Consider the following 20,254-nt stretch of genomic DNA (forward strand, 5'->3'; position numbering starts at 1 on the left):
AAACAAACAAAACCAAATATCTTATATTTTGATACAAAATAACACCAATTGAAACATATACTCTTTGAGTTGGCTTCCCACATGTTTCGTTACTCACCTCGCCTACCTACAAAATCATAAACAAAGAAACACATAAGTGTTATAACATTCAATAAGTAGGTAACTTATCATACATCTTTAACAAAATAAATATAACCAATGTTTATAAACTAAACTGAATTCCTATATAACATATGGTTTACCCTCAAATGTTTTTTGATATCCCAGATGCCCATTTGGTTATTTACGACTTAGCTCATGCCTTAACTCTATGGGCACATTCATCCTAGATAATTAGTCCCCAAAGAAGGATGTTATACCTACTTACCTTGCCTTCGATAACCTATTTAATTCTTTAGGTGGCAATGAAATCCTCTTGTGTACAATCCCCAAATGACAACATTTTGTTTTTTTGTTTTATCTTTCTAGCCCTCCTGCTTTCACTCTCCTTTTAGTTTGTATAATGTATAATAAAAGTGGTAAAATTTCTCCACCTAATAACACACTTCACTTATATAACTTTTAATAAAAAATGTCATGAATGGGTCTTTATCATGCATGATCGTTCATAGGAGTTCATCTTCTTTAAATCATATTCTATTCTTTTCGAAACTATGATTATCCAATTATTGACTCCCATAAATATTTGTTTGTTTTACATACACGGTCATTCATAATGTCAAATTCTACCTTTTTCCAATCGATAAATTGACATAGTAGAATCATACATGATTGTTCATTATCTTAAAATTTCAAATTAATTATTTAAAACAACTAAATTACCAGAATATTTTTGAGACATATCTATAGATGTTATACAGTAATAGTTAAAATTTTTATATATTGCATATAGATGTATCTCTATGTAGTTGTACTTACTTTGATCATTCTTAATTTTTATTTAAAAATTAATTTATTTTTGGGAAGTGAGAATAAAATTTGATTACTAAAATTATTTGTGCATTTTAAAAGGTATTGGTATGCAATTTTTTTGGTCATTTGCAAAGAAAACAAAGTTTTATGGCATGTGTTGTTAATAATAGATAGGGATAATTTCAGAAAAAAAGTCAAAATACTAAAAACACTTAATAGAATGAAAACAATTGACGATTTCAAATCATCTTGGATTGTGCTAAGTAACTCAAACATAATTCAAGTTGGGTCTTTGATATGAAACTCGAAATATTACGATACGAATATAATCTGATGATACAAACTACCAACTCTAATTTCCAATGTTAATTTATGAGTTTAGCCCCATTTGAGTATAATTTATAATGTTGGTTGATATTTCACTTTGGAAATTTATTTTTTTATTTTTATATGTGCAGAAAATTGTATTAATTTTCCGCATATTTGATTAAAATGTTTTAAATCAGAGAAAAAAAAAAACATTAAAGAGGGATCACTTTTGAAAAATCAAAGGTTGCAAAGCTTGACTTTATTCCCTATTTATAAATTCTAAGATAATTTGACTAAATTTTAAAGCCAAAGGGACTTATTCCTTACCCACAACCCTTGTTAATTTTAAAAATTTTATTTATCTATTCATAAACAGTTAAAATTAATTAAATCTATTAGTTATATTATTTTTTCTTTAAACCTTAAAAACTAACAATTTTTTTCTAATCTAAGTTTTCAAAAACTGTATTTTTCTCGTAGAGTTTCCAAACTTTCAAATTCAATTTTTATGAAAATGATCAATGATCTCCAAACATTGTCTCTTTCTCTTCGGTATGTCTTTTTTCTGATTGTGTACCTTTTGATGTTGTGAGACGTTTTTGTCGATGACAACACCTCACGGAGTCAGAAGGAAGACGTATCGGAGAGAAAGAAACAGTGTTTGGAGATTATCGATCGTCACTAAAAAAATTAGATTTGAAAGTTTAAAAATCTTAAAAAAATACAATTTTAAAAACTTAGGTTTAAAAAAAATTATTAGTTGTTAAAGTTTTAAAAAAAAAATAAAATAAAATTTAAACTTATTTTTAATATTAAATATAAAATAATAATTTTATTTTTAAAATTAATATATTTAAACTATTATAAATAGGTGAATAAAATTTTTAAAATTAATGGGAAAACTTGTGGGTGGGAATAGTTGCTTTAGCTTAAATTTTAATTGCATTTACTGGGACTGACAAAAGGACTTCAAACGTCAGTGGGAGATCAGAGAGCAGTTATTCGCCCACAGGAAAAAAAGGAAAATCATTGAAAGAAAATAGCTGTTTTGGAAAACCGCTTTTAGTTTGTTTCATCAACTTATTAAATATTTTTTAATATTTAAGGATTTAATTAAATATTAATTTATCAGTAATTTAAAAAATTTTAATTATGCAATTATACTATAATATAAAAATAATATTTTATATATTTTTAATATATAATTTAAATATAAATAATATATTATTATATAATTAAATATTATTTTATTTTAATTTAAAATTATTTAGTGGATAAAAAATAATATTATAATTTATTAGGATTTTAAAATCAATCACAGTAACCACCCACCTCGCTTGTCGCGTGGTTACACATTGCGGCTCTATAGATAGGTAAGTTTTTTTATGGTGCTACGGCAGTCTATGACGCTTTTTGACGCCTGATGCAGGGATACTACAGTAATATTGTAAATAAACAACCAAAATTCATTCATCTCTCTCAGAAAGAAGCCCTCACAAACAGAGAAATAAAAGAATGAGCATCCACTTATCCAGCCCGTTAATTCAGTTTAAAATTCCAATCAAATCTCGCGCCAAAACCAGAATTAAATCATCATCAATATCTGCCCGCCTTGACAGTTCACAACAGCCAGACCAACAACTCAATCTCTCCGTTCTTCGCTTCACATTTGGTAACTCAAATAAATGTACATGCTTGCATTTTTTTTTTTTTGAATTTCTATTTCCTAAATTTGGACGCTTCTGTTTGGTTACAGGTATACCCGGATTCGACGAGTCGTATCTCCCGAGATGGATCGGCTACGGCTTTGGCTCGCTTCTGGTGTTGAATCATTTCGTATTCTCAAATTCTGTTACCTCAGCGCAGCTGGTTAGCTAACTGCCTTACTCTGTTTTTTTTCTTGCTGGTTTAATTTCAATTTGAATTTTTTCGGAATTTTTATTTTTGCGTGCAGAGATCAGAGGGGCTTGGTCTTTCATTGGCTGCATTTTCTGTTGCACTTCCTTACCTCGGTAAATTTCTCAAGGTAATTCTACGTATTTATGTATATGTATTTTCGTTTTGTTGTTTTTGTTTGTAATTTTCTCTTTTTCATGAATTTGAACATATTACTTGTGCTAGCCTAAAAAATCTATGGCCTGATATGAGTTTCAAAAGACCAGATACGTTGTGAGTTTCAAGATTTTTTAAATTTAAAAATGACGAAAACACATTTGCTAGTAAAATTACTGATAAATTAGGTTAGCTTTGGTAACCAAACACCGTAAAATTGTGATTATAGACTGGTCGTAATATCATCAATTTTGAAGTTGTGTTAAAAATACTAATCCCAAACCTGCTGAGTAGAAACGACTAAAGAATAATATGTGGTTTCCCTTTTTTTTTTTCCTTGTTTTTATTTTTCAAGTTTATTTGACTAGGACAAGGTAATGCTTGCCAATTAATGCAACGATGTGGGAAACCATGCAGGGTGCTACTCCAATGGATCAGAAAATTCTTCCTGAAAGCACCGACCAAATTTTTGTAATGTCACAAAATATCTCAGATACTTTGAAGGAGGATTTGGCTTGGGCTACCTATGTTTTGTTGCGCAATACTAACTCCATATCTGTGGTATTTTCAACTATAACCTTTCATGGAATATGGTATTGGGTGCTCCATTTTTATTTGTAGCTTTAGCTATATGCTTGTTATTGGTAATTTTCAGTTGATATCATTTCGAGGTGAGTTATGCATACGTGGCTACTGGAGCACTCCAGATGGTTTAGCTAAATCTCAACTAGTTGAATGGTTTGAAAGACAGATTGAGAAGATTGGCTTATCTGATTTGAAGGAGAGCCTCTATTTTCCTCAGAGTGCTGGTAAAAGCTGGTCTTTGCTCTAGAAAAAGTAGTATTATGTATTGGAATATTGTCTCTCTGTTTTTTTTTTTTTTAAAATAAAATTTCATGCATCAGTAATAAATAGGAACGGTTCTTGAAAAATATTCTACAAAATTATCTTCTTACAATGTGCAGAGATTAAAAATTCTCTGTCTGCATATTAGCTAAAAAAACACTTGACATTAAAAAATTAGTTGATTTAATAATCAAAAGGTTGGGAAGTCGTAATATGAGGCACTTTGTGGTCCATGTCCAAAAGTAGGAGAGTGCTTCATTATTAAATTTCTATCTTAGATTTAATACTGTCTCTTGGTTATGTTTCTGTTATTTTGATTTCTGGCTTGCATGAAACTGAGGTTGGAAAGGTTCTATTGCCTGCAATTCCTATCAACAAAAGGCCTATATTTGATACTAGCTTTGATTCCCTTTATTTTTCGAGACCATTCCTTTTATATAGTAATTTATTTTGTGTTTATTTTTGGTTGCAACTGTTCTTGTGAAAAATGATAAACCGGAGAGTCTCACCTTTGTTATGCTCCAATAAGGCTCACTGTCACCGTCTAACTTTCTTTGTGTTTTTGAGATATATGTGTCTGTCTTGCTAAGCTAATTAATTAATTGCAATTTTTTTAGTTTTGTCTGTTTTTAAGCAAAATATAAGTGACTTATTCTGATCAATTTGCATGTTTTCGGCAGGATGTCTGTCTTTTTCATATTCACATTAGTTTCTTATAATAATGGTGCTAATTGCCTAGTGCTTATAGTTGACTGTTTGTCACTTACATGGTCATTTATTTGTTTTATTCTAATTTTGTAGTGATATGAAAGTTTGATTAATTCTGCAGATTCTGGAATTTGGGAAATGCTTCCAAAGGAGACTTCTTCTCTCTTTGTACAACCAGTCATACAAACTCCAAATCCTAGTGCTGGTGAGATGGAAAAGATTGAAGGTTTTGTCCTACTGGCTTCTAGCATTCGTTATGCATATCGCGATAAAGATAGAGCCTGGATAAGAGCAATTGCTAACAAATTTAGAGGTAAAGCCTATGTATAAATTTGAAATGTGTTTAGGAATTCAGGTGCTGTGTATGCAATTAGCAATTAGGTGTGATTTTTTCAATTTATACCTCTTTTGACTAGGTCAAACCTTTAACAGATTTGGTGTCATTTTTCTAGTTTATTACTATCGGGAAGTTCATGACCCTTTTTTCATTTGAATTATTTTGTACATCAGCCTGGATTTACGTTTGCAGGACTTGCATGAAAAGAATGCCTAAAAGACCGATTGATCCATTTAAACCATGATTTTCTTGTAAGGTTCACTGGACAAGTGGTGGATTTTGTGTTCTCCAAGTGATAATTAGTAACTATTTATAGCACCATGGAAAAGTTTATCAGCCATAATGACTACAAGTTGCTAGTAGCATATTTGAGCCCTCAGGCTGAGTTTGATCCTTTTGTCTATATTACTGATAGATGGCAAGTGTTTGGCAAATTTGAAATGAATGCTAGCTTTAATTTGTGTTCTTCTTGTTATGAATCTATGTCTCATTAACTTCTATTTCCTTTATTTCATTGATTTGGGCTTGCAATGGTATTATTAGTTACCTTGTTAATTTAGTATGAAGGGTCATTACTTTGATACAGTTGACTAAATAAACTCAGCTTTTTTTATTTGGGAGGGGAGTTGGGAGATCCTTAGGTAGGATAGATAATGCATATATGATTGCTTAAGAAGAAATATAAGAGGAAAATAGTTGCTTGGAAAAGTAGAGTTGGCTATTGTACAAGATGTGAATCTCAGTATGACGTATATGTTTTAAATTATGAAACTGCAAGTGAATGATAGTTCCTGATTGCTGAAGCGATAACTTTGATAAAATTATGAACCAAATTTAACTCCTAAGATGACAGTGTGTAAATGGAGAACTTGATGCATGCTGGGTTGGAGTCCTAAGTTTTGAGACTCATGTTTTTCTGCTTATGTTATGGGTTCTTTGCAATCTTGTGGAGCTGCATGCTATATATATCAACATTGGCAGTCACATTTATTCCTTTTTAATTGAATATGTAAATGGTCTTTTAATGTCTGGAAACAGCCCTCTTCATGTGATTGTGTCTGATTATGATAGTGAAAATTCCAACCGTTGAATCTCATTAATTTAATCAAACTACATTTCATAGTGAATGAAAATGACTGACCATGTTCTTCCTCTCTCACTCCACTTAAGCTTCTTTGCTCTACTATCTGACTACAGGATGATGTGGATCCTTAACTTAATCAATTTGAAGGTGTAGATCGTCACTGAGTAGATTGAAGAACACCTAAGTTCCTGCAAAAATTTCCACTAGCCATAACTGCTCCTGCTAATTGCACGACGATGTTGATTGTCTACTAAATTAACACTGAGTTTTTGTTATGAATCCAGGAGATTGAATCATTTGAGTTTCTACAAAAATTTCTCCAAACCATACACCAGATTCTGCCAAATAAAACAGGTAATTTAGATATATTTTTTTTTTGACTGACTGAAGCATAATATGCCCCAGGAAGGAGATGAAATATGGTGAGATTGATTTACCTTAAGATTTACAACCTTTCTAACAGCCATAATTAAGCCTGGCATGAGAGACTGAACATCTGTGATATCATGCTTAACAGAGTAAACCTGCACCAGCATCATTTCTGGTTCAAAGGTAAGGAAAATAAAATATTCAAACAAGGTGTTAAAAAAAAGAATAAGGGAAAAGAGACCACCTCTCCTGGGCGAGAGAAGTAAACAGTTGTACTGGATGGAAGCCCTGGAAGGACCATACTATGCACACGAACCCCATCTTCTCCCAGGACTTGACCTCTTGCCTTAATACACAATGAATAATGAAATCATTTTATTTTTCCTAACCTCAGCTGTGTGAGGAGTTAAATTAAATAAAGCACAAGAAGCGAATCATTATTTTATTTTAAATGGACATATGATTTTTTGAATTGTTGGCTTCTGTTAAATCATTTCCCTGACAATATGGTCTAATTACAGTAGCTTGTTTTCTTTGTAACTTTGTATAAACATTCATGATTTTCATTTGATTCCTGGAAAGATCTAATGTGGTAATATCATACCCTCACATCTGTTGAAATATCTTCTCTGTTGTAGATTTGACCAAGGTTTGAGAGATTGTTGGCAATTTGGTTGGCATCTGTTGACGGAAAATCCTGTGCATCCAAGACAATTTTATCATCAGTTCTTCATGCTTGAGGTCAGTTTTTTAAGTTTTGAGTTCAATGTGTACATCAAGTACAGCAGAGAATTGGAGACATATGAATGTAAGTTTCCCAATTAAATACTCTGATACAAGAAAATTTATCTGTAGAGTGTGCAGAGCAATTAGGTGGAGCGTGTTCTAGACATAAATATAATACAATAAACAGAAAAATAATAATAAATGGTGAAATTTGGGATGTCTAGATGATGTGATTTAAATTTGCATTCTTTTAGCATTTAGACACACAATAGACGCCCCTTGAGGTATAACCTTAACGTAAGTTGCTTATTCTTCCTCTTCCTTTTGTAATCTTTGTGTGATAAACACATAAGTTGCTTGTATTAATAATATAAGATTTCTATTCACTCTAAATCCCAAAGACTGCATAGAGAGCTTATGACCTATCATCACGATATCTAGTGTAAAAAAAAGATGAAAATCAATTCAAAATATGGAGTTGTAGCTTGAGAATAATCTTTAAGCTAATGCATAAAACGATTAAAGGCTTTGCTTTAGGAACTTGAGAGCTCTTATATGGGATGTTGGATTAAGTAAATTGCTTCACACACATTGCAAAGAACTCCATTGGGGGTTGAGTGAGGTATTAATATTTACTTGATTGAAAATTTGACATAAAAGAACTCAAATATCTTACTGTTGGATTGGGCCTTGATTCCACAATTTCTACATTCTTGTAGTGGAAGGAAGCAGAAATGGCAGCTTGCTGGAGCAGAATGGATCCTATGGATAGAGTTGGTGCAATCAAGCAACCCTGACATGAATGCAACACTGTGAAGAAGCAGAAGTAATTTGAAAAATGTTGAAGATGAATGGTGCAAGAATAGTGTAGCAGGAAAATAAAATGGATTTGAAATGTTAATAATCTCTCACCCTGTGCTCACCATGGTGGCCTTCTCACAGAATGCAGATAATGCAGAAACTGTCTCTAGCTTTATCCGTGGTACGTGAACCACACTTCTCATGCCAAATGCTGTTGCCTAGTTATTGATAGAAAGCACAAAGAAAGCTTTGATTTCTAGTGCTTAAAGCCACCAAATAGTTATACTATTCTCACTTCTCTGTCTGTCTACAACATTAGAAACATTGGAAAAAAAATGTTTAAGAAATATCAAACCTGTTTCACATTGTCATAAACTGTATCAGGATCCGTGAAGTCGAGGACGACTCCTCTCGCTTTCGACTGCCAGAATTCCATGGACAGTTCATCTGAGAAATATAAGCTATAGCACAGTTTCAGAATCTGAGACCAGAAGGTGAGTATTTTACCTGAGATATGGAACCTAATACCATGGTGAGATCATTCATTATAGGAATTTCCATAGGCTCTTCCATGTCACATACCTACTTGGAAAAAGGAAACAAAACATATATATTAAATTAGCATAGGCTGTTTGAGGCAAATAAGAAACCATTTGGAGAATTTCTTATTTATTTTATGATATCTGATTGAAACATAAAAATTGATTTGATTAAGGAAAGAAGAAAAACCTTCCCAATATCTTCTCCTACAAAATGTGAGTCAACAGCACCAGCCACCTCCATTCCTCTAGCTTTAGTGACTGCTAGTACTGCTGCTCTTCCTATTTCCTTTGCAGCTCCATTTACAATCACCTATACTTCCCAAATAGAAAGATTAGTTCCCTTACAAACAAAAGAAAGGAAAAAAAAGATGCGTGGTTTTGATTGGAAGAGAAATCCAACTGTTAACCTTGATATTACCCTGTGAGGGGTTCACTGAGCAAGAAACAAAACGCCTGGCTTTTATATCATGCGAAATGTGATAGATTGTGCAATGAAATTGAGAGCTGAAGGCAGCCATTGCTAGTCAAAACACTGTTGCTAGTTCTCTGATTGTTTGGTGGGTAGTGTACTCCATGTTGATAAGGTTTGCTTAAATTCCAGGAGATAAGGTTTTGTGTTTCGATAGGGCTTGTTTGGAGGGAGTTCTGTGACACTGATTTGTGTGTCAGCATGTGCAATAGGAGAAATGGTTGGCAAAACAATATGTCTTAGACTGGTGTGAATTTTACTTGTTAATAACTTTTTGTCATGCCCAGCTAGAGATAGCAATGGGATGGATAGGGGTCAAATTCTATCTCCAATATAGGGATGATGAGAAATCCCTTCTCTCCCCAGTGAGTAAAATTTCTCCTCCCTCCCCTTCCCGTTAGTAAAATTTCTCTCTCCTCGTATATGTCCATGACAAAAATTTCCTACATTTTATCATCCTTCTGCCCTCTAGAAAAAATAATAAATATTTATTAGGTGTTATAATATATTTATAATAAGTGAAAATTTTAAAAGTAATTCACTATATAAGGTTTTATGAAATATGCAAAAGAAAAGATGAATCGGAGAAAGGACGAGTCAGAAATATATTTTTTCCCTTTTTGCATTGTCTTCGGCTATGGGGATTTTAGTTATTCTCGTTTTTGTCTCCATCTCTGTTATTATTAGATAATCCCTTTCTCATTCGAAAAGGGATGAGTTGAAAATCTATACCTAGTGGATTGAGACTAATAATTAAATAAGATGACAATTCAACTCATAAAATTAAATTTTCGGCTCATCCTCTTTGAATGAGAAAGAGATAATCCAATAAAAATGAAGATGTAGACAAGAACGAGAATAATTAAAATTCTCGTATCAAAGATGGTTGCAAAATATATATATATATATATATATATATATATATATATATATATATATATATATATACATTTCTTAGTCATCCTTTCTCCAATTCAACCTCTGTCTTGCATTTCAAGATCTCATGGTCCAAAAAATAAAACTGTGTGTGACGGAAATGTACAATTATATGTGCTGCCATTATCTCGCCTATTTTGACAATTCAATGCTTGAAATTTATGAGTGGGTTAAAGAATAATCAATTAATCAAAGTAAAACCTGTACCAATCATTTGAATTGAATGGTTATTTCCTGTTACTCTAATTATGTAATTACCTCAAAAAGCCAGCCTCTCTAGAACAGTGGATGATATTTCAGCCATTGAAATAGTGTAGAAAAGAGATCCCAATTGGTTGAGTTGACTTGATAGCCACTAGACATCCTGGAACATCCCAATTCATGATGACCCCCCAATTAATATAATTTCCAGTTGATGATGAGCTGGTAAGCCTACGTGTTGAATAGTAACCTTAATTGGAGATAATCACTTTATTTATAATATATATTTATATAAAAAATCAAGAGAAATCATAAAAGGAACTAATAATAACCATCTTATCTTATGGCCGAAAAAGTTGGCCAAAACCAAGTCTCACAGTAAGACACAGCACACCACAAATCCCAAATGTAATTATACTTTGATAAAATTATAATTTTATATCTTTAAATTTTGAAATTTTTGTTTTTTTTTTTAAATCTGTCTGTTAAATTTTTTATTAATTTTTTTAATTAAAGTTAGCAAAATAGAAAAAATCATGTGTCTTTACTGAACCTATGTAAAAGTTTCTTTCTAAAAAAGTTATAATTTTTTTATTTACCCCTAGTTAATTATTATAAAACATTAAAAATTATAAAAATAGGTCGACAATACTATTTCTCTCTAGTTGTTCCCAATTATGCACCACCATCAACTAGTAGTCGATGAATTTGCAGTTTCTTTGTTTAGATCTATTGTTGATGAGCTTCATTTTAGTTGAATTTTGTCACTTCCATTAACTACGGGACACCTCAATGTCTTCATAGGCCTCCAAACCTATTGAATCTATGTTAGATGTATTATGTTGACCAAGAAATGAGAAAGGAGAAGAATAAAGCGGGGAGATAAAAAGAAAAAATTATAAAATATTTAGGGTGAAAATATAATTTGTTTATATTATTAGTGATATAAGTGATATTAACTTTAATATAGATAACACAAAGTGTTTACATATAACATATGAATAAAAATACACTTTTTTAAATTTAGAAGGTGAAAAACACCATTTTATCGAAGTTAAGGTGGGCAATATATTTCCCGTTACAACATTTCCAACAGCACATTATACCCCCATGATTATCTTTAGCTTACCATTAATTATTTATATCAAAATCTAGTGTAATGAATTTCATTAACTAATAATTACTATAAATTAATACTTTACGTATACCTACTCTCGTTTCCTACCATCTCTTCTTATATACAAATCCCATTATGAAAATTCAATTAGATAACATATTCTAAAAATAAAGTTGGTAGTGTAGTGGATGAAGTGGACCTCAATATGAAGCTTTAAGTTAGATAATTGTCAAATTTCTAGAGGTGTAAAATTGTAAATAACATTTGTTTTCGTTAAAGACAAATAGGGTAAAAGAGAAAGGTAAAGAGACTAGTAAGTTCATTAGAAAGAGAGAAAGAGAGGCTAAAGACAAAAACATTTAGAGACGACGAAGTTCTCTCAAAAGTGGTGACGATTTCAAAACCCTAGAGGAGAAATGAAGGGTTTTCAAACTTTAAAAGGGAAAAAATTGTTAGATTTTTAAATTAAGGGAAAGAAATGTAATAAAATTTTAGTTTTTTTTAAATATTTTTAGTTAAATGACATTTTTTTTTACATGCATTAAACTATATTTTTATCTTTAACTCTAACAATAAATGTTAATATAATAATGAATATTTGAATTTTTTAATATTAACAGACGAAGGTTTGAGATTTTATCAAATCTTGGGTGGGAATAACTCTTTTGGCTTTCTAAAAACATATAAGTCGGCAGAATAATAGTAGTGAATGATCTAAGCCTCAATACATAGCTTTAAGTTAGATAATTGACCAAAATTTCTAGAGGGTGCAAAAATGTGAATACACAATATTATATGTATTAAATTAAAAATATATAATTAGGTATTTAGATAATTTATTACTATATTATTTGATATATTATTTTTTTATTAACTTGAGGAACCTAAGTTATGATAAACCTTAAGAGCCTGCAATCATGTGATTGGATATCATTTATTCTTATTTTAAAATTATTTAATCACATTATAATATATTAATCAAATATTTAATTAAATATTCAAAATTGTGCATGTATAATTTTATTGATTATGGATAGAAAAGTAATGGCATTCATTTCCCGTCTTGTTCCATTCCATCATTTTTCATGGCTTTAAATGCTACCTCAAATTGTTGCTTTATTATAGAAATATGTCAATTTTTATGGGTCTTCTTTTCTTGTTTAATTTTATTTACTCTTTCTTTTTTCATTTGGTAAACCCTATCAATATTTCCTACATTTTGTTTCTGGAAAGGCTAGGCTTTTAAAGACAGTAAAACTATGTATACATATTTATGATACATAATTTTAATATATAAATAATGTATTATTATGTGATTTTGAATTAAATATAAAGTAACATTTAATCACATGATAACAAATCATCTGTGTATATCAGTTATGTATAAAAAACTATGTATACGTATAATTTCTCTTTTAAATATGTGACAATAAGATTTATAACTCACATGATATTAAAAATTTATTTTATTAAATATAATTGTATTTATTTGATAAAATAATTAATAATTGATAAAATTTAATAACTCTTTCTGATAAAAAGATGTAACTTTATAATAAAAAAATGTGATTCTTTATATGGATGTAACTTTTAATGAGAAATTATAATTAACTTTATAAATATGAATTTGATCATCTCTCTACCTTTTATATTTATACACGACAAATTAACAATAACAATATAGAAATAGAAAAACTTATGTTTTTTTATTTATTATTGAGTCAAGGGATTAAGTAAGGGAAATTAATATTCTTAAATTCTTAATCAATTTTCTTTATGATTGATATGTTTTAAAACACGATGAATCAATGTACTATCAGGGTGCAAAGATGTAATTTTTGTTGAATCACATTACGATAGATAAGATTTTATCAATCCCAAATATGATTTCAACGAAATTGCATCACTTGGGGTGTTGGTTTGGTTATTCTGTATTACTTAAATCTCAATTAACACAAAGGCTAATGTGGTCAACATATTGCCTTGATTATTCCGATAATAGGTACATAGAAACACAAGTCAATAAAACTATATGCAAAAACAATGATGTGTTATTATGTGAGTGAATGTTGTTTTGTCTGTAATTTTCGTTTATCGAATCATATGATGATATGTCGTTTTTTATGCACAAAATTATCCACATAATACTATTTAACACAAATAATACAAAATTTTATGTTGGTTTGGTCATTCTTTCATTTTCTGATTTTGATATTTTCAGTGGTTGCATTATCCCTTTTATAACTTTAATTAAGCAATTTGATAATCAAGTTTGAAGAGACCTCCCACCCTCCATTACTCTTTTAATTGGACACTAATTATTTAACTACTTTTAATCATAATTAAATTCATATGATCAAATTGAATCATCAAGTATAAATTCTAACTACTTCTATTAATGTGGCCAGCATATACCTCCATCAACTAGGTTTATATAAGGCCAAATAACTAATTGCCACCCAAGGTTTGATGAAATAATTATTCTTATCCGTTAAATTTAAAAAAATCAATTTTTTAGCTATCTGTTAAATTTTTAAACAACTTCTATTAACTTTTTTTTTTAAGCTGAATAATGTTTTGCTCCAAAAATTATTAAATAATTTTATACACAAATTTATATTAATTTCAATTAAAACTAATAAAAAAATTATTAATACAAATATAGATAAGAGTATCAAGACATTTAATTATATGTTTGAGGGTAAATTATAATTTTTAAAAATTTTTAGGATGTTAATAAATTTTTAAAATAAATAAAAGATATAAATGTCGTATTACAAACTATTAAAGTTATATTATATACTTCGAATATATAAGGTGAATATATAATTTTCTAAATAAAATAATGAAAATAAACAATTACCCTAAATAAATTTTAAAAAAATAACATTGACATCCCCATAATATACCTCCAATATATATTTAAATAAAATAACATAAATACCTTTTGAGTATTAAAATTGATAATTAATTTTGATAGATAGATGAAAAATTAGTTATTTTCAATTTAATAGGTGAGAATATGTCATTTCGTCAAATTTTGGGTATAAAATAGTCATTTTTTAATATAGGCTACGCTTACAAGTATAATGACTAATTTTCTTAATTTATCGACAATTAGTTTGAATTAATAAAATTATATATACATATTTTTAATATATAATTTAGATATATAAATAATATGTCATATGATTAAATTATTTTAAAATAAAGATAAAATAACACTTAATTATATGATGATATATCATATATATATATATATATATTTAAATTTTGTATCAAATAGGCAGACATATAATATTGTTCAATTCGAATATTACATAGTTCTTTAAATATCTTTTGCTCACGTGAGTTGCAGGTGGCAGTGCCATGGTAATTGCATAAAACCAGTGGCAGACAATCAAAGCCAATATCCCGACCCAATTGGTCGGTAACATGTCTCCAATCAAACGACTTCCCTAAACCCGAAATTTACTTAATAAATCATAATCTCAATTATTTATTAATTTTTTAATACAATACAACGACCGCACGCCTTCCTTACAACTTGGCGTAGGTTGCAGTTGCACCGTCCCAATCCTCCACCTGCGTCCGCTGATGGACGGCTCACAGTGTGCCGTTTGTTTTTAAAATACGCGTGTGTGATTAGCACGTGTGAGAGTGTCGGTGGCTGGTAGTGGCGAAGTGAAAGCCAACAAAGTAAAAAGCATAAAAGCTCTGACTGGACCTAGATTGCGTTTCCCATCTTTGATGGTGTCGATCTATGCCACGTGGCGTATACAGTGTTGTGACGTTGGGTGGTGCATTTCGCTTGGTTTTAACGGAGACTTTGACGTGGCTCTGTTCGCATTTTTGTGTTTAGTCTATTTTCTTGTCCTTTATTGAAGTGAAATGACATTTTTATCCTTGATTAACTGCAATTTTGAAAAATCGTAGAAAAGTAAGTGTTGACGAGCTTTTCAATTTTATTAGATACGGCAAAACTGATAAAGTAAACACCAAATAGATTTTAAGGGATTTTTGGTTATTTAAATATTATTTAAATAATTTATTTTATATTATTTATATTATTTTAATTAATTTGTTAGGTAATATAAAATTTTGATAATTTTATAATTTAATTTTATTATAATTATTTTTATTAATTTTTTAAACAAAAATATTCTCATTTTTAGTTAATTTAATATAATAATTAATATAAAAAATATTTTAAAATAATGATATTAAAAAATTTAAGTAAAATAAGAATTTAATATTTATTACCATATTTAACAAAATATAATAATTATTTATATTTATCTATTTTTATAAAATATAATAATAAATCATACTAAGTATTCTTCTAAACAATTAAACTTTGATAATTTTTTTTTAATAAAAGATTACCTATACCAAACATGTAAAGAGTATTTTTAATCGGCATAAGTGGCTATTTGGTTCTTGGTAAATAAAAATTATTTTAATAATTTATCTTTTTATTAATTATATTATTTTATTTGATTTGTCAGTAATAAAATATTACATTAATATTCTATTATCAATAGTGATATGACAAATACTATTAATAATATGATAGTTAATATAGTTAATAATTTGATTATTATATTTATATTAAATATTAAAATATTATCAATATCATCTTGATTTTATTATAATTATATTTTTATTTATTAGTATTTAAAATAAAAATAATCTCATTTTTAATTAATACAATATGTAATATAAAAAATATTTTAAAATAATTATCTCTAAAGGTATTTAAGTGAAATAATATAATCAAACACAATAATAATTTATACTTATTAAATTTTATCAAATATAATAATAATAATTTATATCGAATAATTTTTTAAATAATCTATCTTCGAAATAATTTTTTAATTTTGGTAATAAAATATTATCTAAAATTGAAACATTTTCTAAGGGTGGAATCGTACTTCAGTTCAGCTTGCAATAATTTAGTTAAAATGCAGTTATTTCTAATGAAACTAAGGCCACCTTTGAGGTGAAGCGAAAGAGAAGCGTGTAGGTAATTGGACAACGAAACGTCACCGGATTTGAGGTTTCTCAAAGAAGGTGCCGGCAAACTAAAACTACTGTTTAACTAACCTTAACTACACTACACACTAAGTGACGTAGATACCACCGTACACGCCACTACACAACGCCACGTGTCAATTGAAGAATTATTATACGTAAATAACCCTTCCTCATTAACAAGACAATGATTGGATTCTTTTTGTTACCAAAACTAACCCTCTATCCATGAACGTGTAAGCCACCGTTTCCATCATTACGTCTCACTTAACATAGAACTGCATGTACGGGATCCTGCCACGAGTTTGGCGAAAGACGAGAATTTCCTCTCTGGTTTTTACCTTTGAGCAGAAGCTTTGGCGGCTTCTGTCATTCTTTTTTGTATTGAAATATTAATAATTATAATAATAATATAAAAATAATTTGGTTGAAATAATTTATCTATATAAATCGTATAAATTTCTAGCTCTCTGCTCTCAACAACAGGCTGTGTTGGCTGCCCACTCGTTTTATATTCATTTATTTCTTTTTCTTCTCTTGTTATCTGCTTAGATTTCCAGAACTACAAGCAAGAAAGAGAAAGAGGGAAAGGAAGGAGAATAAAAGTTATACTTGGAGATTTTCTCTTTTTTTTTTTTTAATTTCTATTTCTCATTGATTTTTCCGTTACTCTCTTGGGCAAAAATCGATGGTTCAGTTTTCTTGTGGTTTTATTACGTTGACTGCATTCATTGAAGAGATCTAAAGTATTCTTTTGATCGGTTTTTGGCTTTAGCAAGTTCCGGGGAGGCGATCTCATCTGAGTTCTGTTGGTGAATAAGATTCAAAGATTTTTTTTTTCCTTTCAGAAGACGCCATTTGGTACCACGAAGAAGGCAGAAGACAGGTTGTTTCTCTCTGTCTGTCTACGCTTGGCTCAAGGACTTGGACTTGTGTAATGCTGGGTTCTTACAACTCTAATGAGCTTTGTCTGAACAGGGTATCTATGATTTTCGTCACAGATCGCCTGGAATCACTGTTACAGAAGATCTAAAGAGGCTTTTCTTCAAGTCAAAGTTATTTCTGTAACGGGCTCAGAAGAAGATAAAATATACAAAAGTTGAGTTTTAAGATGATGAGGATGAAGACTAAAACCACAGGGCTGTCACCTTCCCCGATGATGAATGGTAGCTCAGCTGGTGGAGCACCTGAACCTCTGGCTCATGATTGGGAACTAAGACCAGGTGGAATGCTTGTACAGAAACGAAACCCGGATTCTGATCGGACTTCTGCCCCGCCACCGACAATTAGAGTTCGGGTCAAATACGGGTCTGTTTACCATGAAATGCATATCAGTTCTCAAGCTACATTTGGTAAATTCACAATCTTTCTTCTTCTTGTAAAAAGTTGTGAATGAATGAAGAAAGTTTTTGTTTGTAAAGAGATGGGGTTTTGATTGACTTTGGTTGCAGGGGAGTTGAAGAAGATGTTGAGTGGACCAACAGGATTGCACCATCAGGATCAAAAGCTGATATACAAAGACAAAGAGAGAGATTCAAAAGCCTTTCTTGACATGGCGGGTGTGAAGGACCGATCAAAAATTGTGCTTGTTGAAGACCCTATTAGCCAAGAGAAACGTTTACTTGAGATGAGAAAGAATGTCAAGATGGAGAAGGCTTCTAAATCCATATCCGAAATCAGTCTGGAAGTCGACCGGCTGGCGGGACAGGTGAATGTATCTGACTGAATTTTAGGCTTTCAAAGAGTTTGTAAATGAAAAATTGTTTGTGAATTTGATGTTCCATTGAAATTTGGTAGGTGTCTGCTCTTGAATCAATAATTACTAAAGGGGGGAAAGTGGCCGAAAAAGATTTTCTTGGTGTAATTGAGTTGTTGATGAATCAATTGCTTAAATTGGATGGTATTATGGCTGATGGAGATGTAAAATTGCAGAGAAAAATGCAGGTAACTGTGGGTTGCATTTATGTTTTGGTCTTGTAGTGTTTGAATTGTGTAAAATTGTGAAGACTGATTAGTTCAATGATAATGTGAATGAAGGTGAGAAGAGTGCAGAAGTATGTTGAAACTCTGGATATGTTGAAGATTAAAAACTCTATGCTAAGTGGCAATGGAGTTAAAACATCAATGCCGAATCAACAGAAGCATTCAAATGGGCAAAGATCAACATCAATTCAAGAGCAAGCCCCTGGGCATTTGAATGGGCAGAAACTAGTGCCAATTCAAGAGCAGCAAGCTAGGCATTCTTTTGAACATTTGTTAATAAATGAGCAACACCAGAATCAACATCAACAACCAAGGCATTCAACATCAGGACCAGTTGTCGTAACCACGAAATGGGAGACCTTTGATTCTAGCCCAGCATTGCTGCCAGTCCCCTCAACGTCCACAGCAACTACTGTCATTAATACAAATTCAGCGCAACCTAAGTTCCCGTGGGAATTCTTCGACTAAGGCCTATGCCACATATTTGTTTTTCGTGTGGGGATGTGGTTTCGGTTTGTCTTGCAAGTTGGTTTGTGATCTGTTCTTCATTCTTTTCTGTATTTAGATCCGTTAGCACCCCCCTTTAATCTGTCATTCAGTTCTCCACAAATAAATGGGGTTACTAGTTACTACAATAGTGATTAGTATGAGAAATATTACACTGTTTCATCATCTTTTTTATTTTACTTCAATGTCTTTTGATTCATTTGTATGTTTCAGTTATCTTGCTGAAGAATTTTATTTGTAGAATCCAGTAATCCCAATTGTAAAATGTTGCAGCATCTTTCATTTTCTCTCACTCTGAATAAACAAGTTTCAATCATGGTTTAGGTTGCTCAATGATTCTCTATTAGACATTAATAGTTGTCTAGTTGAAAAAAATGATTAACCATCAATACCTTTCTTCCTTTGGGGGCTACAAACTGACAAAAAAGGTGTTAAAATAGAGTTGATTTTGTTAATCAAGTTATTAACCTGTCTATTATAAATTAAAAAGTCTGAATCCTTTATTAAAGAAGTGGAGCCAAAAATGATAGAAATTGGATAAGTTTAAGTACTAGTTAAGTATATGCAATTTGTGTTATATGATATGATTATTTTTTGTCTTGGTTACCTTTCCCGATTAAGGAAAACCTTCCACTTTTCAAAGCTTGTAGCAAATGTTGGAGGCTATGATGCCTATTTAAGAAAATGAAATAGAATAGGCGTCACCCAATTGGGAGATGAAGGAGGAATAAGGTGCTTTCAAAAGGGTAGTTTGAATGATAAAAAATGTGAAAATTTTAAGCGAGAGGATTCGGATTTGAGATCCGTTAGCATTATATTAAGATCAAATATTTGACTTATTCGATATAATAGTTATAAGATCTATCATTAGACTTAAAGTTTTATCTATTTAATATAATCGATTTAACCTCAAAAGAATTGTCCTATGCAAGTGGGGTTTTTCATCACCAAAAACCAAAAAAAAAAAATAAATAAAAGTGGTGAAAAGTAAGATTGGATTATTCTTGCTTCCTAATGTCTCTTCCCTCTCATTTGAAGCTTCAACACCATGTGCCATGGCATTTATGACTAGGATGACTTAATTCTGTCTATACCAACTCTGTAATTGATGGCAAGTAAAATCAAAATATGCTGCTTTTCGAGGAAGCCCATTAAGAACTGTCAAAATTTGATTAACTTAGTCTGTAGTTCAAATCAGTTTGCAGAGGCATTCATGGCTATGGAATTAAGAAGACATTGCTGTTCTTGTACTCCATACTTATTCTGCCATTTTAGGGCCAAAGTCATGCTGCCTAATCCCAAAGTTCCAAAGTGAAAA

At 30.5% G+C, this 20,254-nt stretch overlaps 3 protein-coding genes across 15 annotated transcripts; 2 read left to right on the forward strand and 1 right to left on the reverse strand.

Annotated features, from left to right (window-relative positions):
• Positions 1-2,681: 2,681 nt before the first annotated feature.
• LOC123197743 (protein COFACTOR ASSEMBLY OF COMPLEX C SUBUNIT B CCB2, chloroplastic) lies at positions 2,682-8,624 on the forward strand. Of its 9 annotated transcripts, none has more exons than XM_044612109.1 (10): positions 2,682-2,893; positions 2,978-3,090; positions 3,176-3,247; positions 3,691-3,834; positions 3,929-4,082; positions 4,949-5,140; positions 5,338-6,602; positions 7,256-7,358; positions 8,063-8,325; positions 8,529-8,624. In XM_044612109.1, exons 1-7 carry the CDS (start codon positions 2,737-2,739, stop codon positions 5,406-5,408), a joined length of 903 nt encoding a protein of 300 aa, XP_044468044.1. In that variant the 5' UTR covers positions 2,682-2,736; the 3' UTR covers positions 5,409-6,602; positions 7,256-7,358; positions 8,063-8,325; positions 8,529-8,624. The 9 variants fall into 9 exon arrangements, with proteins under 9 accessions (XP_044468044.1, XP_044468046.1, XP_044468051.1 ...); XM_044612111.1 differs by lacking the exon at positions 8,529-8,624 and having other exon boundaries at positions 5,338-6,395; positions 6,533-6,602; positions 8,063-8,519; XM_044612116.1 differs by lacking the exon at positions 8,529-8,624 and having other exon boundaries at positions 6,362-6,395; positions 6,533-6,602; positions 8,063-8,519.
• On the reverse strand, positions 6,227-9,407 carry LOC123197742 (dihydrodipicolinate reductase-like protein CRR1, chloroplastic). Of its 5 annotated transcripts, none has more exons than XM_044612105.1 (10): positions 9,094-9,397; positions 8,874-8,996; positions 8,652-8,726; positions 8,500-8,565; positions 8,267-8,362; positions 8,020-8,136; positions 7,222-7,314; positions 6,862-6,963; positions 6,686-6,772; positions 6,227-6,586 (listed from the first exon to the last, which is right to left on the reverse strand). In XM_044612105.1, exons 1-10 carry the CDS (start codon positions 9,202-9,204, stop codon positions 6,554-6,556), a joined length of 903 nt encoding a protein of 300 aa, XP_044468040.1. In that variant the 5' UTR covers positions 9,205-9,397; the 3' UTR covers positions 6,227-6,553. The 5 variants fall into 5 exon arrangements, 2 of the variants coding, with proteins under 2 accessions (XP_044468040.1, XP_044468042.1); XM_044612107.1 differs by having other exon boundaries at positions 9,105-9,395; XR_006497919.1 differs by having other exon boundaries at positions 6,686-6,789; positions 8,020-8,153; positions 8,256-8,362; positions 9,094-9,407.
• A 7,503-nt stretch (positions 9,408-16,910) lies between these two features.
• On the forward strand, positions 16,911-19,269 carry LOC123197745 (BAG family molecular chaperone regulator 1). The gene is made up of 4 exons (XM_044612117.1): positions 16,911-17,798; positions 17,898-18,154; positions 18,244-18,390; positions 18,484-19,269. Exons 1-4 carry the CDS (start codon positions 17,558-17,560, stop codon positions 18,895-18,897), a joined length of 1,059 nt encoding a protein of 352 aa, XP_044468052.1. The 5' UTR covers positions 16,911-17,557; the 3' UTR covers positions 18,898-19,269.
• Positions 19,270-20,254: the final 985 nt, after the last annotated feature.

This window comes from Mangifera indica, chromosome 15 (genome assembly GCF_011075055.1).
Source record: "Mangifera indica cultivar Alphonso chromosome 15, CATAS_Mindica_2.1, whole genome shotgun sequence".
In the NCBI taxonomy this organism is placed as follows: Eukaryota; Viridiplantae; Streptophyta; class Magnoliopsida; order Sapindales; family Anacardiaceae; genus Mangifera; species Mangifera indica.